We start from the raw sequence: 26068 nt of genomic DNA on the forward strand, positions 1-26068 counted from the left end.
CACGTAGCAACCTTCATTTCACCACATTCAACTTTTAATCCAAATCTTGCATTTACACAGAGAGATATCAGTAGCAACCTTCTTTCACCATATTCAACTTTTAATCCAAATCTTGCATTTACACAGATATCAGTAGCAACCTTCATTTCACCACATTCAACTTCTAATCCAAATCTTGCAATTACAGAGAGATATCAGTAGCAACCTTCATTTCACCACATTGAACTTTTGATCCAAATCTTGCATTTACAGAGAAAGATATCAGCGAAACAGACAGAGAAACAAATTCTGTATGAAAAAGAAGTTCCCCCTAAAGTTATGTACAATTCACACGAAATGTGAATAGAAATTTTCACTGGAAGCTACGCAAATGCATAGTGTCAGAACTACGTCAGAAGTGTACTGTCTACCTATCATGCCGTCCTGTAAACTAGACACACACGGTCCCAAGCTTATTCAAGATTCACTCGGTTCACCTGCACGAGGAAAAGGAAAATTAGCGGCAAGGCAACTGAAAAACTTGGGAACTTAGTGCGCACAGAAAAGCAGCAAAGAACTCACTTCCACGACTTCATCGTCGTCGACAGAATAACCTTGCAATATACACATGAATCGGAGTTCTGGGGACAGGTATTAGCTTTCCGACAACGGCCAGAGGCCAACTGTTTTCAAAGCCGGGAAAACCATAAAGGAAAGATCATTAGTAAAGAGTCAACGAATTTAATAGAAAGCAAGTGATCAGTGTTGTTATTGCTCTTTCCATAATGTTTATTTGTTCAATGCACTAACAAAATCTCAAATAAGATAAAAAGGTAATAAGAATTAGAACGTTATAAGAAACTCCCCATAGCCACCATCAATATTAGGGGTGAGCATCGGTCTAGGGTTGGCCCTGGACCGACCCTGGACTGGCCCAACCCGGCCGGTCCTGGTCCGGTTCCTAGGGGGTCTGGGTCAGTCCTTGGTCTTGGGATCCCTGGACCCTGCACTGCGTGAGTTGGTCCTCGGTCCTAAGAGTTTAGGGTTGGCCTAACCCGGACCAACCCTGTATATAATATATATTATACATTATATGCTTTTATCTACTCTAAACCCTAGTGTCTCCTTCTCTATTTTCTTCTTTCTTATGCAGTTCAGTTTACCACGTAAATAGAAAGTATAAAGAAACCTAGCTCTACTTCGACCAAAAAAATAGAAACCCTCTTCACTCGTCTCTACTCGCTCGCCTACCTCGCTTACACGCCTCACCTTCTCGCCTTGCCTGGCTCGCCTATGTTCACTCGCCTCGCCGCTTGCCTCTCTTTGCTTGCCTCACTCGCCTCGCCGCTCACCTTGCTCGCCTTAGAGCATAGCTCAGTTGGACTAATATACTTTGTTAAGTATTAATTATGTGTGTTGTTTATTTTGTTTTTAGGTGTTTGGAAGTTAAAGCGATCATTTAAGAATGAACATGATATGAAGTTATATAATTCATGGTTTATATTATGTATTTTGAACTTCTTATGGTTTAATTGTATGTCACGTGTTCGTTTTCTTGGTTTGTTGCTTTTATCAAGTGTGAATTTTATGTTGTTACATTATCTTATATTTATGTTTGATATGTACTGGCGTTCATAATTTGATTACTCAATGTTGCATTGTTGATGGATATGTAATTTGAAATAGTATGTTTGTCTTTTCTAGGAATACAAAAAATGAAACAAAAAAGTAATCGATTGGTCCCAAGTTGACCTTGGAACCGGACTAGACCCATAGGGTCAGTCCGGTCCCCGATCCTAGGCTCAACAGGGTTGGTCCTCGGTCCCAAAAATTGGGGACCAATACTGTGCAGGTTGGTCCTTGGGTTAGGTGTTGGACCGGCCCAACCCAGACCATGCTCACCCCTAATCAATATCACGAGAGATACACAAGCACCAGACCTGATAAAAGCAATGATAATGGATATGATCCACTGCTTCCAATTAAGTCTCACTGTTGAAGTAAACTTCCCGAGAAACTCTATGATAATGATCTGAAGAGAAGGCAAGATAAAAAGATCGTCAGAAATTCTTACATGATTTCTTAACTCAAACAAGAAAAAATCTGGAAGGTTCTCACCTGAAGTATAAGAGTCAGTCCTACTATCCCCATGAAGAGACGATTCTTCGTAAGTCCCTTAAACACATTAAACTCATCTGGTTTCCGGGCATTAAATTCGTTGAATATCTGAAGATTCAACATTCACATGCTTGTCAAAATTATGGGCTAAAAGAAGAAAAAGAGAGACTTCTGAATCTACTTGGTAATAGCATCATGAATACAGGCAAGCCTTTCGACCAAAATAATAATAATAATAATAATAATAATAATAATAATAATACAGGCAAGCCTAGACAGAAATGGAAATCCATTATCAATGTGCTCCTCAAGCTGATGCCCAGACTATATGAATCAGAATCAGTGCAACATTTGCATTAACCAGTTATGATAAGGGCACTGCAGATGCAGTCAAGGTATAAACTATATAATTGCCAACAAAACCAGAAACAAAAGCGAATCCATTGGCACACTGCATCTCTCTCTCTCTCTCTCTCTCTCTCTCTCTCTCTCTCTCTCTCTCTCTCTCTCTCTCTCTCTCTCTCTCTCTCTCTCTCTCTCTCTCTCTCTCTCTCTCTAAGGAGTAGTTCTCTTCAAACAACAAGAATGCCACAGAAAAACTCACTTCCAAGCAATTAAAATTCAATTTGTTTCCTTGCACAAGAGAATAGAATCAATGCTGAAGTACAGTTCGAAGATCATTCGATCATCTCAGCTGATAAAATAATTCTATTGCCAAATGTCCTAACTAGAGATCCAACCCATTCAATTCCGATAAAAGTAAATGCATAAGTAATCTCAACAATAGTAGCCCAGAACCATCAATTTTTCTGTCTTCTTTGACCATAAGGCACCAAACTTACTTGGCAAAAGACGAAAGCGTTGAAGATCAGTGTATTCTTCACTTTGTTAGCATGATCGCGGGTATCATTCTCCAAATTCAGTAAGCTTCTACCTTGGAAATTGAGGACAAGCAGGACACTCACTTGATAGGCAGCCTAAAGATCCGAACTCTACATTGTTAGGAGCAAAAAGCCAGCAAAAACTCTTTCGTATAAAGTGTTAGTGGCCATACCTGTATCAATAAATTCCTCCACATGATATTTGTAATAAGAGGTTCTCTGCAATTGAGAAAATCACCCAGTCAGTGCATAGTCAGAGAGTAAGGAAAAACAAAAGGTTCCAGCAAGTGAAGAAATCGCGATACAGATCTAAAGAAAGAGGGATAAAAAACATGATCTCCAAGCTTGGGACCGAAATTCTTGAACTATATTAAACATGATCTCCAAGCTTGGGACCGAAATTCTTGAACTATATTGCAACCAATAACAACCACTCACTCTTACCTCCTACCGACTGGAGACCTATGCATTAGGTGGTCAGTCGGAGGCTCGGTAGCCAGTGCTAATGCTCCAAGGGTGTCCATGATAAGATTAACCCAGAGAAGCTGCACGCAAAGAGAAAAATTCAGAACTAGAGAAAGCAAATATCATGTGGACGTCTGCACCACATGATATTGGGAGGGAGGGAGGGAGGGAGAGAGAGAGAGAGAGAGAGTGCCTGCACTGCATTCAGTGGAACATCACCAGAGGAAACAGCAGCAACAACGTTTATGATAAGAGCTGCAACATTAACTGTGAGCTGAAACTGGATAAATTTTTGAATATTTGCATACACAGATCTTCCCCACCTGACGACCTACATTCCACAAGTAATTTGAGGTTTGTCAACCATCACTGCACTTTGTAAGGATTAATAAACCCCCGATTCAAAATCATAAACCACAATAGTCAACATCATTAAGTCGACAATGTGGAATCAAATGTTCAACTAAGCATTAAGTAAGAAAAAATTTGCGAAGACCCAATTTCGTTGTAGTTTTACATATCAGAAAACTTTCCAAATGTGCAGGCAAAATTTTAGTATTGACTCATTTGAGGTATCTAGACTAGATACCCAAGTCAAGAAAAGTTGCACAATACCAATCTAAATCCAGTCAAATTAGTACAAATCTTTCCAAAGAAAAAACTCTCCAGGTAACTAATGTACTCAAGCTCCACTATAACTAATTGCCGTCAATTGACACCTCTTTTCAGAAAAGTTCAATCAAATAATAAACTCCATCATGAACATGCTAAATTCCTCTTTTAATTAAATTCACGGAAATTACTACGGAAGACCATTGTCGATTTACCAACCTTAACAACAGAAGCAAAATTGTCATCCAAAATTATAATGTCCGAACTCTCTTTCGCAACTTCTGTCCCTTGAATACCCATTGCGAGGCCAATATCTGCCTGAAAAAGAAGATCAAATAGACATCCAAGCAACAAAATTATTAGATGGAAAGAGTTCGAAGTCAAGGCACAACATAAGTGCACTGGTAAATGCGGACCAAAGAAATGAATGCTCAAGAGCCATTCATGACAACAAAATTTTTTCCAAAGGCATGGCAAGCTAAGATCCTGCATTTTTTAACAACTTGCAATCTATCCACCTTTTATAGATACAAGAACAAGGCATCTTCCAGACTAGGAGTGACTTCAAGACCACCCAAATTTACCAACAGACTGTGCAAAGCAAGATACCATGAGACATCTAGGGACTTGAAAACTATAAACCAGTTATGTAGAAAGATTTCAAGGCATCTTGGTCTCGTGTTTCTGCTGAATCTTTGAGATGCTAGAATGACAAATGTCATGAATCAATGAAACAAGTGATAAAATCAGTTAGACATGAAAGGAACCCCCAGAAAATGGTGTCAACCTCGTGTAAGGCAGGAGCATCATTAGTGCCATCCCCAGTTACAGCTACAACATGTCCTCGCTTTCTCAACGCTTGAACAAGCAGAAGTTTGTCATTAGGAGATGATCTTCCCATAACCTGGTGCAAAAACAGAAAGATTATGGGCATACCCTCAAATAGAAGACACGATTGATTACACAAAAGAAAAGCAATGCCATACTGATATCTTCTCGGCAGCTTCTTCTCTTTGCGCATCAGTTAAGGAACGAAAAGCTTTTCCTTCAATAAGGTTTGGCGCAGTAGCATCTGCCTTTGGATCTAGTATCCCGCATTCCAAAGCAATTGCTTTGGCAGTTTGGAGATTGTCGCCAGTAACCATTCGTACCTATCACCAAATAAGATGCATTACATACTGAGATCACATCTAGATAAGTTCCTATCCTCAATCTGTCATGCCGCAGAAAATTACTATTTGAAATCCAGCATCAATGATTAGCATCCTAAGAAAGAAATGTTGGAAGCACCCTACACTGAAATGACTAAATGACAATGTACTTCGCAATTGTGATCGATAGACAGAATCTCAACGTCTTAGCCTTCATAATAACCTCATTATACAAGGATAAATTATGCTCAATCCATTTTCCAATGAAAAGCACCAAACCAACTTAAACATCCAATATAACCACCTAAAAGGATGCAAATGATGAGAAATTCAAATTTTGAGTTACAGAAATAATCATTAAAAAAAAAAGCAGAAGGGAAGAGGGATCATATCCCCAAAGAACCGATCTTAAAAAATACTCAAAAATACAAACGTACCTTAACTCCAGCATTTTGGCATAGTTTCACCGCATCTTTCACTCCAGGACGACAAGGATCCTGCACGGTATGAACATGTAAGAGAATTGTCATTCCTACGATTAAACTGCACACGTATTAACAGTGAGTATAGCAAATGATTAGCAACACATCCCGCCAAATTTAAGAAAATATTTTCAGTCGTCACTTGCCAGCCACATGTACCAAGACACAGTTCTATAGGATACCGAAAGAATATTATTTAAAAAAATTGGATCAACAAGCCGGTTCAAGGAAATAACACAAACATTAACTTCTCCTTAGGTCTACAATAAGAACTCTTCAAATTCATGGAAAAGCACTGGAGTGTCCAAAGCAGAAGTTCTCTAAATGTCAGAAAACCTCCTACGATTTTCAACATTCCCAAAGTCACATCATCTGGCAGGGAACCTTTCATGACCAAAAATAAGAACAAATAAAAATCAATGTCCTTTTTACTTAATATTATGTGCACTGCTTGACAAGAATTATACCTTTATGCCTACAATAGCCAGTAAAATAAGCTCCTCCTCAGGTAATGCCCATTTGGTTAACTGTTCTTCATCTAGAGGAATGTCTTTTATGTCATAGGGTCTATAAGCAATGGCAACACAGCGTAGACTACCAGCAGCCATATCTTCAATAGCCTTTCTAAAGTACATCATCTGCAAAACAAGAAAAAACTCATTTAACGATCTTCCATCAATATTGTCAATGACTAGTGACAGGCAACAAAACATGAAGAAAACAATTTAGCACCATACATCTAAGACTAGGAAATAGCCTAATCTCTTTCTTAGAGATTTAAGAACTTCAACAATAAACAAAAGCACGAACATGAATATAAAATTATCAACATGAAATATACATGCAAACCAAGGTATTCAAGAATGGTTGTGTTGGAAAGAGTAGTTCAGAGGACTCAAGATCTGCCTCCTATGGAATGTAATGAGTAATGCACAAAACTTCCAAAACTAAATGGTCAAAATAAGATCTGGAACATGTCAAGGCATAAAATCACAATGAAAATAAGTGCAATACCAGAGTGTGTGCTATGCCATCACAGAAAGAACATTGCAGCAATGAAATAAAATTTCATCAAAAAGTATAGCACAATACAATAGTACTGTGAAAGATGCTGGCAAGAAAAACCATAGCAGCCATTGAATTGCTATAGATTACAATAATCAATTATTTCCCAAACCTTTTCTTCATCCATTGCTACCACTTGATCATTTGGATCCATGAACTTTGTACAAGAAGCCAAAACTATTTCAGCAGCTCCTTTCCAGTGGATGTGAACTTCTGAGTCTGGCTGTGCATGAAAGATAAAAAACAACCATTAATTATGGTTTACATTACATCACTATACAAACGTAGAGTTAATCTGCAGGACATTTAACACTGTCACAACTCAAACCAATAACTATGCGCAATTTGGGTATGCATCATAACCAAGTACAAGCCAAGACCAAAAGTTAATTCCCTTAAAACAGCAAATTTTTCCTTCTTTCAGACCACCAAAGAGTTTGTTAAAGAAAAAGAAATAAAGGGTTCATGAACCCAACAGTTAATGGCCTTTGGACAACAACCATAAAGAAGGGATGCATGGCTTTGCCCCAAAGTAATGGCTAGTAAAATCTCAAATCTGATACTAGGATCCATCTACTGTTCGATCTAAAACTTAAGGACCGATATCCAGATCTTATCATGTTGGCATCTTAAGGGGATTTGCATCCTACGTGACAAAATCAATAATCGTAGTATCCGATCTTGTCAACTCAATATCATTTAAATTTGTTCAACTAGTCAAGTATAGCTACAAATATAGACTTGAGATATAATATTTGGAAATTTAAGCAGGAGACCTGTAATTATTTACTTTAAAATGATAAGTACTTTAAAAGTTTCTAAAACTTACTAATCCAGGTTCAACTACAATATAGTCCTTCAGACACCTCCAACCGGACCATCCCCAAGTGAAATCATGATTCAGAGTTTTACTGTGCCTTGGAAGTGTTAACTTCATTGTTCTTAAGACCTACTTAATATGGGAAGCACAAAAAAAAAAGCACCGCACTAATACTGCCTTAAGTAAAGCTTTTCAAGGGCAAACACAACTGTCTGAGTTATTTTCACGTACACAGGCAATTTTCCCAAAAACTTCAGTTACTATTATATCAACTCAGTACAAACTCAAAGTTGCTCCAATGATAATGATACTGTCTGCATGCCTAGATCTTTTTATTCTGGCCAATCTGCATGACAAGATTCACAATCCAATATAATAACAATAAGCTAGTGTGTGCATGTACATGTTTATGTTTATTGAAGCAAATGTCCTCTTCGGCAGCGCACTCATGATCACTAAAACCAAAGACTGAGAAGTATACCAGCTTTACAGCAACTCCGCCTCGTTTTTTCTCAGAATTGAAAGGGAAAACTTGAATTATAGAGGATCTTGACCTAATAGCTTCAAAATCCATCCCCAGCTGCAATAGAGGCATCATGATTAGTTTAACATGATATTGCACCTGAATCAAATAGATGAACTAAAGATAGGAAAGCAATAGAAAACTTAAGCATGAACCTTGATCCCCCACTGTAAAATGGCCTTTTCAGTTGGTGAACCGGACACCTCTGCATCTCCCCCAGCCTAAAGAAGTTCAAACACAGGAAGTTAATATTGGTCACCATTATTAAACAGCCATTACTGACGCTGCAACCTCACCTCAGGCACATAAACACTGCCATTTGAATTCTGAGCAATGCCTTCAATCAACAGAGAAATCAGACAAGTAGATAACTGTGAGTTGCTGTCTGGAGGATCAACCTTTCTTCCACGAGCATAAGCCACAACCACAGTCATCTGTCACAAAATGGACATATTCTCTACATTATTAAGGGTCGCAAAGTTTACTTCCAAAAACATAACTCCTTAAGTATCATTCATAGTCAAACTATTAACCTAAGAATGATGTTATCAATAACACCCTCATATGATATTTGTGTGTGCATGTGTTTCACTGCTACAACAGCTGTACAGCTCTTAAATAGCTCAAATCTACTTGCACTCAGATAAACAGCAATTTAGGAGTTCGCGATATCATGCTTAGATCAATAAAAGCAACCTGTAACAAAATATACCTGATTTAAAGTCAAGGTTCCAGTTTTATCACTACATATAGTTGTGGCAGAACCCATAGTCTCACATGCAGAAAGCCTTCGCACCTGAAATTTTAATATCAGTGATTAGAAATTCCTTTTTACTGCCATAGAACAATCAAATGAAGGTTGGCATAAGGAGGAGAAAATCATCTCCATACCAAAGCTTTGTCCGCCATCATTTTTCTCATTGAGTAAGCAAGTCTGTCCATTGCATCAAAGGTGAAAAATGAGAAACAAATGAACATTATATACTTTCACAAAAATCCATTCAAAGACCACAGATGATTATGCAAATGAGATACTATCCAGCTAAATCAAATTCCACAAAATCCAATGTGATAAAACGCAGCAATAACATGGAAAGGACAGCACCAATGTCAATGTTGTATTGAGAAGTCTGTTCATTATAGGGAACAAACTTACGTCAGTGTAACAGCTAAAGGGAGCCCTTCAGGTACTGCAACTACCACAATGGTAACCTGTAAGATTTAAAAGTTATTGAAGAGCTAACTGATATTAATTTGCAAAAAATATTCCATCAGATGTACACTTACTGCTACAGTAATTATTTTGACCGCTCCATCTACAGCATCGCTAACACTAGTCTGACCAGCCTTAAACTGAACAGTGCCATTTGAATTTTTCGTATGGCCAGTAAAAAATCTGCACGAAGCTTGAGTTTGTTAGATCTATTACAGTTTCAATTTGTGGGATTAATCAACTACAATTGCAGTTTTTTGTAACAACAGTTACCTTGCCAAAAGAACCACCAAAACAGCAACAGCTACAGACAGTCCAACTACACCAATGAATGTAGCAACCCCATTCAACCGAACCTAATATTAGAGTGAAGAAATCAGTAAAGCTAGCAAAATCTATATCTATAAAATAAATGGAAATGATATAACAAGTTTAAAGAAACTAACCTGCAGGGGTGTCTCTTCCCCAGTATCTTCCGAAATACTGGCCATGAGCAAACCCCACTCTGTATTAATCCCCACACTCGTCACCTGAGAGGCAAAAATTAGAAATGTGAGGCAGAAAACAGCTGGGATCAAAGCCTTGATTTGTAATAAAGACGGAATTGGAACAGAGAAACCCCCATCTCAGGAAGCAGCAACATTGACAAACTAACATTCTGATATCGGAGACAAAAACATATACAGAACTGTGCGGCTTGAAATCCACGTAGATGGTCATGACAGGCAAAGAGAAGTATATAAGTGCATGTTCAAAGGAACAGAGCCGTTCATTCAATTCAAATTTGACTCACCTACTGCTAATGTGGCTTCAAGAAGAGAACGAACCGTATCTTTCTAAATATCTCCAGTACTTACTTAAAATCTTTTCTTTCATCAGTAAAAGTGAGCCTTCTTCTCCACATCAAAATTTTCACCTCTTTTCCTTCAAGTAACTAAAAGATTACAAACAAATAGGGATTTGCTTATCTAAGAACAAGTGACTCCATCATTTTAAGGGTCCACCCTCTATTTCAAAACAGAGAGTTGAAATTAAAGGAGCCGTGCTCCTTTACCAAATTAGCTCAAGAACTCATGACTATCAATTTTCCAACCCACATTTAGCAAAGAACGAGGTAGAGTAGCAATATGTTGCAAGAAAATTAGCTATCTCAAGAAGTATGGATCTTCTCTGTGATGCGAAATAACAGCATTAAGAAGTATACTGTGGAAAGCAAAGTTGAAGAATTGAAAAAATCTTACAAGCATAGTGCCGTGGCCATCTGCAACTTTGCAGCCAGACATCAGAAAGGGATCCCTTGCATCCTTGTGAACCTGATCAAAACGTTAAAATGAAATAAGAAAGACCCGCTTGTGAATAGATTGATTGCCTAGTGAGAGCATAATCTCCACTACAAATTACAATTTTGCTCTCTCCAGTCATGCTAGATTCATCAATCGCCAGGGAGTGACCAGAAATCAAGACTCCATCTGCAGGAACCTGGAGAGAAAAGTAAACATCACGTATAAAAACATAACCAGTATCCACAACGGCAGGGTACCAAATCCAGAACTGGTTTAAGTTACTTGCCTGATCACCAATATTAAGGGGGACAACATCACCAACAACGACATCATATATTGAAACTTCCACTCTTCTGCCACCTCTGACAACCTATAAACATGCAACACCTTCATACATATGCATATGGGAAAGAGAAGAGCATAAGACATACATCTCATAAACAGTACCCACCTCCAAGTGTATATTTCTTTTCTCCTCATTTAAGTTTTGAAACTGCAGAGACTGTCTGTAATCACTTATTGCTGCAGACGAGAATCCAACCCCAATTAAGAGAGTAACTTATGTCGAACAATTCCAAAGTCATTGCATTTCACAGCAGTCAACAGCATCCATAGTGGAAAAACTAAATTATTTACTGCACATCAACACATTGATTGCTTCCTCTTATCGAATTATTCTGCAACCTTATCAGAAGAAACTAAAAATGCAGCAGTATAACATGTCTCCTGGGCATAAAAGTCACGATCTGATCAATCAGAAGGAAAATATGCAGCATGATAACATGCTCCTGAGTATATAAGTTATCGTCTGATCAATCAGCAAAAACATTTCCTGTGTTACCATGATGGAATAGCTAAAATTGTCAAATTGAAAAAGTACTGAATAAAAGATTTAAAATCCTAAAGCATGTGTCAACAAAATTCCAATGCAAACGGATCTTGTAATCAAACTGATCCTACCTGTGACAACAATGACGAGAATAACAGCAAAAGCAATGCTCCCACCATCATACCATCCTTCCTTAATGCCCTAAAAGAAGCACACGGAATAGATTGCATAATCAATCTTTGAATAAAAAGTGATTGAAGACTCATAGTATCATGCAAAAAAACCAAATGCTTCAAAAAAAAAAAAAGGAATTCATATGACAGATGAGGCATAAGCACCGCTTGTCTGACTGGAGATACATGTGTTCACTTATTTTGATAAAAAATAATTAAATGATTAATTTTAAAAGTGATCAGTAATACATCTCGATAGGAACTTATTTTGTCCCTATGCCAATGAATCTTCGTGCTGGGATACACAGGAAAGTAATCCGGGTAAAGACCATTATATGCACCAAGCAATGTTTCAAAATCTTTCAGCAGAGCTTTCATATCCTTTTTTTGATGTTAATTATGTCGGTTCGAGCAAGGAATGAGAACATATGAAAATGCCAATCAATATAAAGCAACTAAGACAAATCACAATATCGCATCACTGTCACTCATATGTGAGCAGGCCAGTCCCACCTCCGACTTTATTCCAAGTACCAAAGAAGCCACTGCAGCTATTATCAGTATGATCAAAGTAAGATCTTGCCAGGCTTCCCAAAGGAACATCTACATGATACAAAGGACAAAAAATGATGTACTGATGAGAATACTAACAACTAGATGAGAAAAGTAGCTAGTCTACACTCTTAATCAACAAATAAAACGTATGTGGCCAAACCGAAAAGAGAAGAGAAAACAAAATGAATGAGTGTAATGTCAAAGAGATTACCCAAAAACTCCTTCCTTTTTTCCGAGGATATGTATTTGATCCATATGTGTTCTGTCGAGCCAAAAAATCAGCATCATCTCCGTGAATACCCTTCTCCAAATTTGTCTTCAAGAGCTCCACTAGTCCTTTGACCTAATCATTCAATTGCCAGATCAAATCACAAAAAACAAAAAGATCGTGCAAATCACTTTTTTCCCTCCTTTTTTTAGATGTTCAAACAATTTTAACTATTCTGACTAGAAAAAAAGGAGACAAGTTATTTGTTGATTTTCTAGCACCAGCCTTGGCTGTAGTGCTGCAAAATACATTAGTCCTTGGAAAAGCCACAATAGAAAGGGGATAGAAAGACAGTGTTAGAAAGTCCAACCCAAAAGCTTAAGCTATAGGTGGAGGGAGACCACATGAATATAAAGAGCATTTAAGAACCGTTGTCAATCGATGTGGGATAATTCTTCAACACTCTCACTCACGTGCAAGCCGGATTACGAGCAGCACGTGAAATTTTGACATCACACATTCACATGGAATTTTTACCACGCACATTTGCGAACGGGATAGCATTGGCTCTGATACCATGTTAGAAAGTCCAACCCAAAAGCTTGAGCTATTAGATGGAGGGAGACCACATGAATATAAAGAGCATTTAGGACCCGTTGTCAATCGATGTGGGATAATTCTTCAACAGACAAATAGCAGTTGTCGGGATGCAACACATATAACTTAAAAATCCAAGGCAAATTGCCACATTTTCGTCAACAGAAAGCAAGAAGCATGCTCTTTTGGTATAATTACCCCTCCATACTCTCCCAGAGTAGAAACATCACGGTCTCTGGTCATCAAAGCAAGTTGCTCCTGACTGATCCCAAAATCACCACTTGGGATGGGCCTTTTTGAGATTCCTGGAAAAAAAGAAGGATAAGAAGAATTTATTTAAGATTTTCCAGGTGCATTGTGTGATCATGTTGAACCAAAGAAGCGAACTACATGTACACAAACATTTTCATGCCAAAATTTCTTTGGCACAAAGACATGGTACAACTCAGGAAATAGACCCTATAAACTTTTCGACGATGAAAGCACACACTAAGACATGAGGCATCAATAGAAGATGAGAACAGAAATTTATAAAAAACAAAAAGAAACATCAACAAACTAGCGCACCAGCAACACTGAAAGGAAACAGTGAAGGAAGAGCTAGAAACCACTGCAAGGGATGGAAATATCAATGTCCCATATATGGCTAAATTGTAGGAGAGCTGCAATATAAAACTACTCCCGCGCATTAGTAATGGATTATTTTACTCCCCATTTTGTCATGCATAGCATGAGCATAGTGCCCATTCAATAACATATTTACGCCGGCAAAGAGAAAGACACCCTGAATGTATCAAAGCTTGCGCCTAGCGTAAATCAAGCGCAAGAAGGGGAAATGAGCACCATTAGCTTGTTGACTTTGTGCTTGGAAAATCTGTGCAGCCTGATGCAATGAAAAGCTCAGTTAGGTATCACAGGCACATATAAGAAGTTGCTCTCACAGATTGAAACTCTGATATAATCTGCTTACGCGCATGGCCTGAGTGATAGCTCTAATTTTCTGCAATGATATCTTCACCTGTTCTTCCTTCTTCAAGTCAAGGGTGTATCTAAATCGACGAGAGGCGTTCAACACAAGTGCAGCTTGCTACAAGCATACATAATTAGGTAAATAAGGATTAAAAGAATTCACAACAATCCAAATAAATTGTCGACCATATAAGCAATTCGACGTCATCCGACTTCTATTTCATGATTCAAAAAATCATGGTTTGTCCAAAATAATATAGAAAGATATCACTGGGAAAGGAAATGAAGTATGAAAAGCTTGTACATCAGAACGGTATTTTGGCAATAGAAGATTAACGGAGATCTGTTAAATGTGAGCCGTGACATATAATGATACCCTGTTTTCAAGTATATGATGTAGAAAAGGACATCCATATATATATTGGAAACTCAATTTGGATACCATTATTTAAAAACCAAAAAGAGACACAAAAAAAAAGTGGTAATAAACAGCAAGTCGTGAAGAAAAAATTCCCTGTAACATAAAGAGCTTCTAAGTTTGACCTTAGAGGCGTCTGGACTAACTTTTACTTTTGTAAATCTACACAATTCACACTTTGCCTTTTATTTAATCCATAATACTTAAAACCTTTCAAATTATTCAAATGTTATCATGAAAAATCTCATACAATATTTCCATAATTTTGGAAACTTGAACAGTTTTTTTATTCTCAAATTTTGGAGGAAAATTCATAAGTAGACGTCAGAAGTTGTTGATAAGTGCCAGCAAACAGCCCTGCATCACAAAACTCACATGCACACAATCCCTAGAAACTAAGTCACTTTCATGAGCATCTAAATAAGGAAATTCCAAGCGTATTTAACCGAATCTTCTAGTTAAGAATCTATAAGTGAAATCTTGCGCCAAGTAGAGAAATAAGAAAGTCAAACAGAGTAATTCCCCATGGACCTCTAGTGCTGATAAGAATAAATCGAACTTGGGAGAAATATTTTACAGTAATTACCCTCTTGAAGTCCTATAGAACACTAATCATTCTCCATAGACTCTTCTAATCTTAATCTAGAATTATGGTCCAAGTTTACAAATAAGGAAGTCAAACAGACTATATTGCAATAGACCTCTGATACTTATAACAATATCATAATCCAACTTGGGGGATATATCATAAAGTAGCTATGATCTTGCAATGTCCAATAGCACAGAAACGTTCTCCTTAAAACTGCATTCATATTCCTAGACACACTCATTGTTTCATTCTTTGCCTCCCTGCGGTACATCCTAATTGAACATCAATCTGCCACGTGACCTTATTTTACATATCGGAAGCACACACCAGTCATGCTCTTTGTCTAGCTTGAACAGTCAAGCATCTTGAGACTCTGCTTGCCACCAAACACGTCACATGGTCCGAATCATCTATACTCGAGCATATCTTTCTTGTTACTTCTTAAACACCCCTACATCTTTGCGTTGATAAGGAGAGGATTAGCGATGGCATTAGTTGAATGCTGTCTAGGACCTCACCAACTTTTGTTTACAGGTGCAATGAAAATCTATACACGTCCTTCCAAGAACCTTACAAGAAACTTCAAACTTTAGGTCAATTCCTCAATCTTTCTGTGAGAGAGAATGAATGATAGGTTTAATTCATCATTAGTTTCATGGGGGAGAAAAAGAACAGACACACCTAGGATCCTTCTGATCAATGTCCCAGTTACATATCAAAGCAAGAATTATTTTTCGGACTTGGGAAAGTATGCAGAGTTTACAGAATAGGCATTCTTTTGGCTACACAGCCATAGCTTAACCCAAGCCTGGATGGTCCAACTCAAACCAACTATACCAAAAGCAAAATATTGGGTTTGATAAGTAAGTTTCACAATTCTGGGTTGATAATAATTGGAGATATCTAAGACCATAATATTTGGTTTACACGGAGTAACTAGAACCTCAAATTCCACCGACACGATATGGACAATGTATATTATCAGATTAAATACTTGGTCCGATCTCGGCCTTGACCAACTGAGAAGTTTTAAGACATTTAAATGTCAAACTGCCTTTTTCATCTACTCAAGATCCGCAGACCGCAAGGATCACAGATCATTCCCTTTCATTTTTGCGCGTGTTAATCAAGCGAGAACAAGAAGTCAAACATATATATATAAAAAATCAAAGATTCGGTCGCAGGTAGTACTTTGAAAAGTAGACGGACAGGTATGGACAATTAATTAACTGGAGAGATGATATCCCAAAGAGGATAAGTAGGGCCATCCAGATGCCAAACAATCAAAACTGCAGCGGAAAGAAGTACGAAAACGAAAAGAAAGACGGAGGATGCAGAATAGAACAGAATAAGATTACCCTCCATCGCCTGAGACGACCGATGGCGGCGTGTTTAGTGCTGGTGATGTCGAACGGATCATCGGAGGACTCGTTCCCCTCGGGGCGTCCACCTCCGGCCTCCAAATCACGCCGGCGCCTGTACGGCGACGAAATCCTGGCCGGCTCATCCATTCCACCACCGTCGCAGGAGGAACGACGCCGACGGTCCACCCACTCGAGAGTCCCTTCTCCTCTGCAAATCGCCCCACCGGAAAACCAAAACACTCTTCAGTCTCAGTCTCAGCCTCAAGCACACTCGAGAGAACAAATAACTGCAAGCAAGAAAGAGTTGCTTGAGCCGGAAGCCGTTGTTCATTTTGGTTAGGTAGTTTGTCAACCTCCGTCACCAACCTCAGGCTCAGTGAAGGGCCACGTTAGGTGCGGTTTTTCCGACAACCTTCACCGGTGGTGCCCCAAGCGGTGGGGTCTCATCAAACTGGTGCCGTCAAATCCCAAAAAATAGAACCGCAAACATGGAACAGTAAAAGGAACACACAAATACACACACACATTCCTGTTCCTCAGAAACACTCTCGAACTCGTTCGAAAATCCTCCCCTTACCTTATCTTCCCTCTCTCTCTCTCTCTCTCTCTCTCTCGCTCGCTCAAGCTCGAGTTGGTCGGCGTTTCGAGACGATGCAGTGCACAGAGAATGCAGAACGAACGGGAGGAAGGAGACGGTTACCGGAGGGGGGAAGAGCAGACCAAGCGGCATGCAATGCAACAGGGAGCAGGAGGCGTCGTACGATTCAGAAAGGAACCGATGATGATGATTTCTCCTTCATCACCTTCTCCGTACGAAATAAAAATACGATTTAATCGGACTCGGGGCTCCAAAAGTGTCGGTTTGTCTGGTTTGCCCTTACCGGAGGCCCGCATGTCGGTTTAGCGCGCAATTAGATCGTCCCATAAGCGGAACCCTTGCTTTATGGAAAAGATCGCCATCTTCAACGCGCGCTAATCACTAATTATAAAAAACGATTAGATACTGCATCGGAAAACGGCAACCATCCCCTTTTCTTTTTCGAAATTACCTTACATACCCTCATTTATTTTAATTATAGCACCGACCATAAGTCTTACTTAAATCGTGATCCGCACGCAATCGATTCGATTTGAAAAGCTTACGTAAAAAATTAGAACGAAAGGGAATCAAATGCCCCTAACAATAGCCCATAAGGCCATTTAGTGCCATGTTATTCTAAGTCGTTGTACGCCGTTGAGCTGGGCAAAGCATGATGTGATCATATTAAAAGTAAAAATAGAATAAGATCGCGAAAATATCCTCCTCCTCCTTGAATGGGTGTATATAACCCAAACTCCTACTGCCTAAGTTCCAATTTGCATCGAAGAGGATTTAGCTTAAAGAGAATTCACAAAGTGAGATTTGCGCGATTCCAAAACGAGATAAAACGTCACGGAAATGCATGTGCTTTTTAAAGGTGGGAGATGGCTTGGGCCTGCAGCAACTTGCGTTCGAACCCATGTGACCACGGCTCCAAAGCAGGGGAACCACGTGGGCTGCATGACTATTTCTGGGCACTGGATCGAACGTGACGCTGGGCTCAACCGCCACGTGACACGTCGCACTCTACTTTTCGGTGATTTCTGCTCACCGCCAGTCCCCTACCGTGGGGCGCTACGATTGGACCCCGACTCCATCTCTTACCGTCCGATACGACAATGTGATTTCGACAGAAAACGACAAGATTCTCAAATAACAATGCAACTTTTGACAAAAACAATACGCAATAAAAAGTTAAAAAAACAAAAAAGGAAGTAGCTAATTTGACCATTGATTGATTACCACCCCCCGCAAATCCCGACAGACACTCATATTGTCCATATTATCAACTTCTTCCGTAATTTCTAAACCGCAAAACTTTGACATTTTCGAAAAGAAAAAACTTCGAGGCACGTTCCCACAAGCCTGCAATAAATCTACCAGGTCCCAAAACCCGAAAGCTTCTACTGATAAAACATGCTATGGATTCCTGGGTTATTAATCCATCTATCAGAAGTGTCATTCGATCCTAACGTTGTTAGAAATTTAACTATAGCGGAATACTGAACATTCTAATTATTTATCGTTCGCAACAAGAGTAATGGAGATTTAAAGTGATCATAAGACCATCCACGGTCTATATAGACCTAGATAGATCTCATTTAGAACGGTCGTGAAAGCAGTGGTATTGGATTTCAAGTCACTCACGCTTTTTCCTCACTTCTCATAAGTGCGGACAAATCAAGAGAGACACCTCACCGTGTGCCCACATGATTATTCTCAAAAGAATACGAGATTGTTTTGCGGATGCTTACCTTGAACGGATGGAGCCCGGGTGGTATCAGGAACTTCGCAGCGCAGGAGCCACGTCCTCCGAAACAATGCCTGTTGCCGCCGCAGGACGAAGAATTATATGATGAGCAAAAGAAGACGAGGAAGGAGATGAAGAGATCCGCTGGCCCTTGGGGACGCGGGATGAGCGAAACACAAGCACAAAGTGATTGGAAGTCAATCCGGGAACGCATGCGCCAGATGGCGTCACATCATTATGCCCACAACTTTGTCCGGGACAGATCAGATCTACACTTCGTTTGCAGGCCCGCCACGTACAAAATGAGTGGACAGCGCACCGGCTGGGCAGAGCAAGATATCTCCAGAAGTTTCAGAGAAGAAGAGAAAAAGGCTTGTGGGAGTTGGAACACGGTCTGTGTCTAAAATTTTATTTAAAAAGCAAAAGGGTTCCATATGTGGAGGGATCTTGAGAGTAGTGGCGTGGGCGAGTCACCGTGATCGATTAAAGAAGTGTTTTTTTTTTTTCCCATGGGATGCCGGGACACGTTGCTCCTTCCCCATCAGACAGCAAGCCATGCTCGCCCGCCAAGGCTTGTCCTCGTCACATGAAAGCATTCGTTTCTGTTCTCTCTTTTACTTCAGGCGTGCAATCATGGCGCATACTCTAATCAAACTCTTTGCATATGCTGTCCCTTTTTTTTTTGGGTCAACTGGGCTCTCTCCAAGTTCATCAAATATGAATAGAAACACCGTGTGTAAACACTTACCCTTTGGAGACTTTTTAGCTTCAGGGAGATTGGAGAACCTTAGGCGTGCCCACGTCGTGGTGTGAGTGTGATCTTTTGACTCGATCGCATCTAATCACTTCCTGCTTCCGACCTGCTTTATAACAGCAAAGACAAACAGACACGCGCTTCACTAATTGGGGTAGTTCTTCATAAAATATCTATGAGGAAGATATGTAGTTAAGATAAGATGTTTTCCAGAGCGGAGAAGGAGAAAAGAAAGGATCGCGTTACTGCTGCTACGCGCAAACGAATTCAAAAATAATGTCGGTAAATAGATCTACGCGGAAGGTTGACCATGGATGGGGTATATATGCTTAGTTCAAAATTATCAGAAAGCATATCTATCTCTTTTGTATACACAACGGTTTAGCTTTAGCTTTCCGTTTTTGTATCTACAATTCTTCCTCAGAGTCGCCTCTTTCAAAGATTGATATCACCGAAAATATCTTTCAGATCCTTAATTAAATACGCATACCAAAATTATAACTAGAAGATCTTTCCACTTATCATGCGTAAAACTTCAAAGATGTGATGTGCCTCGAACTTGACACGCCTAATTTTTAAAAATCTCTTTCAAATTTCAATTGATGCGTTTCATATGTGGAATAGAGAATCCTAGAATATTGATCCTCGATACATCTTTCCATGCTTGAAGATGCTTTTAATTTTGATAATATAGGAGGATATGTATCTATGAAAAGAATTTCGCTTAACAACTATTTATCACCGGTGGGTGGTTACTCTATTTGGGTCACTTGCACTATGCTTGCTACTATGCTTTTAATTTGCTAAAGTGCATAATTTGCAGAATCCGCAACACCTTGAGTCCAATGATAAATGTAAGAGGTATTGTAAAGTGATTCACATAAGTAGGAACCGCTCTCAAAAGAATCATCACCTTGAATACTTCTTTTGAGAGCTTGACCCACGTAAATCAAGCAAGGTCGTTACAATTCTCCCTCTCTATCTTTTACCATTTAATCTTTAAAGTTTAGCTTGTTGTTTTAGCTCAAATGGTCAAAGTTTTTCCTTTTTGTTTGCTTAGTTTTTCCATCTTATTGCATCGATCATCATACAGAAACCCCTGGCTGGAATTTGAAAAACCTCGTAGAAGGGTGCATGCAACTTGCTCCCCTAATCCCAATATCACAGAACAAATAACTATCTTTAAAGCATATCCCATCCTATCACCTCTTGGCCTCTTTTTCCTGTATATTCCCACAAAAAGAAATGCCTCGGCATCAACTGATTCCAACCACTGGGGGTCAGGAGTACGACACCAACTAGAGAAGAATACATAGACGTCGGCAACGCGTTTGAAACGCTATGAAGCTGCTATCCATGCAAGTGTCATAGAGTACTAACTAAACGCACTGATATGGCCTTCGGTTTTCTGTCGGCAGCTGTGGGCCTGTTTGCTAATTTCTCTATTTTTCTGTTCTTTTGTTCTCTAAAATATAATTAGAATAAAAATCCATTTGGTAACGTTAATTATGGTCGGGAAATAGATTTGGAACAGAAGCAAGAAGTAAAATAAAAAACTTACTTTTTTTTCCGAGAACAATTTCTGAAACAAGTCATTTTCTTTTTTTTTTCTTTTTTTTCCTTCTTTCTTCTTCCTCCTCTAACCGGTCGCCAGGCCTCGGCGATGACCGGCGATTGGCCAAAGACAAGGGCCGGCGAGTTGGCTTCACCCGGCAATGGTAAGGCCGACCTCACGGACCTCGCCCAACCACCGGCAAGGCTCAACCTCACGTTGACCGGGCGAGGCTCAATCTCACTAGATCTAAGCGAGTTTGGCTTCACCTAGCCATAGTGAGGCCGACCTACCGCGAGGTAGAGCCTCACCAGCCCTTGTCTCTGGCCAGTCGCCGGCCTTCACAGAGGCCCGTGCGACCGGCTAGAGGAGGAAGAAGAAGGGAGGAAAAAAATTAGAAAAATCTCAAAATTTTATTAAAAAAATAAAAAAAAATTCACGTCACAAGAAAATTTTAGTGTTGTACCAAATGCTTTTCAATTCTTTTTCTATTCCGAAAATTAAAATTTTGTACAGTTACCAAATGCGTTCTTCTGCTCAGAAACTTGTCCAGGAAATAGACAAAAAAATTTATTTCTGACAAAAAAAATTATTTTCGAAAACAGAAATGTTACCAAACACACCCTATGTGGTTTGGCTTTGGCATATTAACACAGCATATATAATTCCACCTTGTCAAACTATCTAATCTGAGCTTTGAATGCAAGTCGTGAAAGGAGGAGAATAAGGGATCTCATTCGTCATGCGATAAGAGTCTTGACTTTTATTTGATTCCTATCATGGACAATTGTTTAAGTACATAAATAAGAAAAGCAAGTGCGCGAATAAAAAGACAAGGTGAAGGATTAAAGTCGGTTCTAGTTATGTTGATATGCATATTTTGGTTTTTCCTTTTCAAAGATTTGTTTAATATATATGTCTGCACCAAAATAATATATTGCTGAATGTACATGTACACGGTATATGGGTATATTATATGCGTGTGTGACGGTAACAAAGAAACTTCATCTAGGCATACTCTCTCTTTACCCATAAATCAATAAAAGATGAGAAATTTAGAGATGACATTTGTTAAAAGTTTATTGGTCTAACAAAACTATGCCATGTGACGACGACAGAGGCAAAGTGAATTACCGTGGCGAGCACAGAATTGAACATTCTCTCACCACCTGCTTTTACTAAATCGAATACATAAATGTATTCCATATAATGTGATTTACCACAAATCTTTTAAATGTCAATTTTCTATAGGGATAATGATATAAACGGTCACGAACTTTGGCCCAATGTGCAATTTGGTCCGAACTTTTAATTTGTTCAATTTAGTCCCGAACTTTAAGCTAATGTTCAATATGGTCCACGAACTTTTAATTTGTTCGATGTCATCCCTGAACTTTTGGTACATGTTCAATTCGGTCCTGAACTATGTGAAAATGTTCAATGTAGTCCCGAACTTGAATTAATGGAAAGGATTGCATTGAACATTTTTATATAGTTTAGGGACTAAATTGAACATGTACCAAAAGTTCGAGGATAACATCGAACAAATTAAAAGTTCAGTGGACCACATTGTACATTAGATTAAAATTTAGGGACTACATTGAACAAATTAAAAGTTCATGGACCAAAATGCACATTGGCCAAAGTTCGAGGACTATTTGTGTCATTTCCCTTTTCTATATAGATGACACGTGTACAATAAACTCTAGTGGTGCCGTGATTTCTAGCACAAGTCCATATGAAAATACACATTAATCGTGATCAAGAGATAATCGCACAAAGAAAGGACTAATCTGATTGTCTAGACAACAATCCGATTGGTTGATTTCCTTTTGTTCTATTCTTTTGTTCCTACAACAATGATATATTATGAGATTATGATGTTATTTTATTTCCTTATATGTTTGATTTTTGGTGTTAACCTTACTATCTTGTGCTTATAGCGACCAACTCCCAAAAATAAAAGTAATATCTTAGATGATTTGATTTTCCTTTATTATTAATAAAGTTTTGGTTTATTTTATTTACGAGTTTAAACTTAGAACCCATTCGAGGCTTACAAACTATATATTCGGGATATTTGTCCAAAAAGTTCAATACTATGGCAGCCAATTCAGTCCCAAACATTCCAATTTAGCCATTTTATGTGGTACAGCCGGAACGGTCAGTGTCGATATGGATAATTTTCGCAATTTTCTTTTAATTTGTGTACTGTTCATCTTCTCGGAAGGGTTGTTAGGGCCTCAGCAATGGCTAGAGACCCTCATCGGCCATTGGATAAGGCCACGAAGCCCTCCCCAGCCACGGGCGAGGGTGGACAAGGGCCACGAAAGCCTTGCTATGCAACCGACGAGGGCTTGTAGGCCATCGCCGAGGCCTCGACTTCACCGACCCTTCCAAAAAAATGAACAGTGGAAAAGAAAAGATAAGAAAATTTCAAATAATTATAAAAAGAATTGTAAAAATTGTTCACGTCAATATCAGCCGTGCCACTTCGAACAGCTGGTGGCCACATCAGTGATTTCCAGCCTAAATTAGTTGGAAGGACTACATTGAAAAATCATTAAAAGGTTCAGGATTAAATTGGCCAAATTAAAAAGTTTAGGACTAAATTAGCCGCCGTACAATAGATTTAAGATCTTTTAGGACTAATTTCCTCTATCATGATGCGGTATTTGTGCCAACAAGGTCTTGGTCTAGATGGCAAGGTAATTTGTTTCTCTGTTTGTGATCTTACATTTAAGCCTTATTGGGAACACTCCAAAACTAAAATCCTAAATGCACAACACAAAATTTGGGGTGCGCGCCCTTCAGATCAGGTGGATTAGTTAAGATGCTAGGACAACACCACTTGATCCGTTTTACCAAGAAAAATTATGTAATTTGTGTAATGCTGTTTTTTTACTCTTTGGACTATCCATTTAATTAGTTTGTCATATCATGTATGAAATTAACGATATCCACTATCCATTTCCAGTAACTTCGAGCTTAACTTTACCTAAATTCACTTTCCTCTACTATATAGAAAGCAAACTCATCTTTAAGTTCAGTTTCAGACTATTCTTTAGACATTCCATTGAAACTCATATGAAATTGAAACACTATATTTAATTCAGTTAGTAAAAGTATAAATTCACAAGATAAGTGATTCATGAGATATATCCAATAAAAGATGCTCTCCTATTCATAAAATTAGAAAACAAAATCTTCGGCTTTGTCTCCGATATATGCAACTTCCTGTTTATTTCTTCACACACCTAGAGTTTTTGCTTCTTCGGAAAAACTAAACCATAATATCTACATGTCCATACCAGTATAGAACTGGCTTCCAAATTTTGGTGTCGACTTCCTAAATTGATGAACTTTGAATGATAAATTTTATTAGTTTCTTACCAAACACGAGGGCAAATATTATTGAGAAGAGGGAGGTGGAGAGTTCGATTCCGTACCTTCTCAGGGAAGGCTAGGGGGTGAGGACTTGTAATTTCAGATGTTGATTTCGACTTTTACGCCCTGCAAGAGGCAAGACAAAAGTTTGACAGTGAATTGAAAATTAGAGTATGACAGATAAAAAAAAATGCTTCCTTAATGATTTGCAACTTAAAACGATTAATTACGATGTGTTGCTAGAGTTTATCAAACGCACTTAATGACATCAAGTGTTCGAAATTTATGTCTTGGACTATTAATTCTCATTAATTAGAGAATAAACCCGATGTTTCCACTCCCACGACAACGCTAATTATCCATCTTGCACCGCTTGTTTCCTATTTATAATTAGTTCCATTCAAATCCATAATTACTTCAACTTTCTCAAATGACATCACCGCCGTTTGACTTTCTTTTCACACAGGGAAGTTGATATCATATTCTCTCGACGTTATATAACAATTCTAAGTACAATAACTTTACAGACGAGTCTCAGCACATACATAACCCTACCCACTGTCCCCACAATTCTAAGTGAGATGGAAAGTAGATAGTAGGAAGTCAGATCGAGGGCGGCGGCAGCAGTAGTAAGTACAATTTGTCTGTCGGGGCCTTTTCATGCTTTATGGCCTCGTCATAATTCACAAGTGTCGGGCGGAGCGGAAAGACAAATTAGAAAAGAAGAGTAACAGCAGTAGCATCTTCGAGGAGGAAGAGAATGCAGCAAAGGGAAAGCAGATGAAGATGTTGATCCATTCATCTGATGACCTCTGAAGCATTCTTTGCACAAGTAATGGCTGTATATCTGGAAACTAATCTATCGCTCAGAATCTTTGTAACTCAATCGCTCAAGCATGGAAAGTAGAATCAGAAGCTTACCAAGTACAGTACAGTCCCCGTACGCGCCTCTCCAAAAGAAACCGAAGCTTGTTCACCAGTATCCAGAGCTCAATCCCCACCACCACATAGCCCAAATCAATCAGCTGAGCTTAGCCCTCGAAATGGAAAGAAGGTGAGGTGCCTTTTATATAATTTGCTACAGACCTAAGAATCTCTCACTCAAGTCCCACCTCCAACCTTCCAGTCAGTCCCAACACATGTAGCTGACTGTTTTTTTCTAAGTATTCCCTTCACTTTCAGACTCTGTATGACCTTGCTTTTCGGTTTTATCTCCTATTTTTCCCCGAGCCTTGCTTTATCATCAAGAAGGAAGGTATATTCATGCAAGGGGGTGATTAACTTCTTCTGGAAAGTTTGAACTCATTTCTTTTAATTATACCAAAATTTATAATTTTGATTACGCTCGCGCTTTTTTCCATGCGTTATTGACCTTGAATTGACTCGTACTCTTAATTTTAGATTATTTCTTATCTCTTTCTTTCTTCTTTTTCTTTGATTTTAATTTTACTAGAAGACGAGACTACCCATGCTCCTCTCAAAAAATATTTATAAAGGTAAAAAAGTTGAGCCCGCTTTTGATTAAATTATTGATTTTTTTCTTCTTTTCTGGTTTCTTCTTCTTATTTTTTTTCTCCAACTAGGAAGAAATTTGGTGTCCATGTTTTTCAAAAAAAAAAATTAGTAGATAACTAACTAGTTATTGTGGTAATGAGTTGTATATTTTTTTTGTACCAAAAAACCATTATTCTAAATATAACCTAAGCACAAGCAAAAGTGAAAAAAATCATTTACTAGTTTTAGTATGCATT

General features: G+C 38.7%; 2 protein-coding genes across 8 annotated transcripts in view; both read right to left on the reverse strand.

Moving 5' to 3' along the window:
* The window catches only part of LOC115677371 (calcium-transporting ATPase 8, plasma membrane-type-like), a 41811-nt gene extending 23050 nt beyond the window's left edge, over positions 1-18761 (reverse strand). Inside the window, exon 1 of one of the 2 annotated variants that reach the window (XM_056321032.1) lies at positions 18629-18761. The gene's annotated coding sequence lies outside the window, so the exon portion shown is untranslated. Of the gene's footprint in view, positions 1-16994; positions 17107-18628 lie in introns of those variants that run through there. The other variant, XM_056321033.1, reaches the window with a different exon arrangement.
* On the reverse strand, positions 68-25336 carry LOC115677373 (calcium-transporting ATPase 8, plasma membrane-type-like). Of its 6 annotated transcripts, none has more exons than XR_008818740.1 (36): positions 16995-17203; positions 16289-16502; positions 13925-14041; positions 13798-13837; positions 13153-13259; positions 12361-12492; positions 12108-12197; positions 11553-11622; positions 11044-11114; positions 10879-10962; positions 10711-10788; positions 10551-10622; positions 9756-9839; positions 9583-9665; positions 9384-9492; positions 9253-9308; positions 8988-9030; positions 8809-8892; positions 8393-8530; positions 8252-8317; positions 8055-8153; positions 6866-6976; positions 6156-6326; positions 5644-5703; positions 5042-5206; positions 4843-4959; positions 4275-4373; positions 3637-3774; positions 3423-3523; positions 3152-3197; positions 2940-3074; positions 2098-2205; positions 1920-2011; positions 562-662; positions 411-476; positions 68-239 (listed from the first exon to the last, which is right to left on the reverse strand). XR_008818740.1 is itself a non-coding variant. In XM_056321031.1 (36 exons), exons 3-35 carry the CDS (start codon positions 16439-16441, stop codon positions 572-574), a joined length of 3210 nt encoding a protein of 1069 aa, XP_056177006.1. In that variant the 5' UTR covers positions 16442-16502; positions 19373-19484; positions 25239-25336; the 3' UTR covers positions 262-476; positions 562-571. The 6 variants fall into 6 exon arrangements, 5 of the variants coding, with proteins under 5 accessions (XP_056177006.1, XP_056177003.1, XP_056177005.1 ...); XM_056321031.1 differs by lacking the exons at positions 68-239; positions 16995-17203 and adding exons at positions 19373-19484; positions 25239-25336 and having other exon boundaries at positions 262-476; XM_056321028.1 differs by lacking the exons at positions 68-239; positions 16995-17203 and adding an exon at positions 18629-18767 and having other exon boundaries at positions 262-476; positions 16289-16581.
* Between the last annotated feature and the right edge of the window lie 732 nt (positions 25337-26068).

Source organism: Syzygium oleosum, unplaced genomic scaffold (genome assembly GCF_021117445.2).
Source record: "Syzygium oleosum isolate NSW1041296 unplaced genomic scaffold, Sole_v2.1 Sole_v2.21, whole genome shotgun sequence".
NCBI classification, from domain to species: Eukaryota; Viridiplantae; Streptophyta; class Magnoliopsida; order Myrtales; family Myrtaceae; genus Syzygium; species Syzygium oleosum.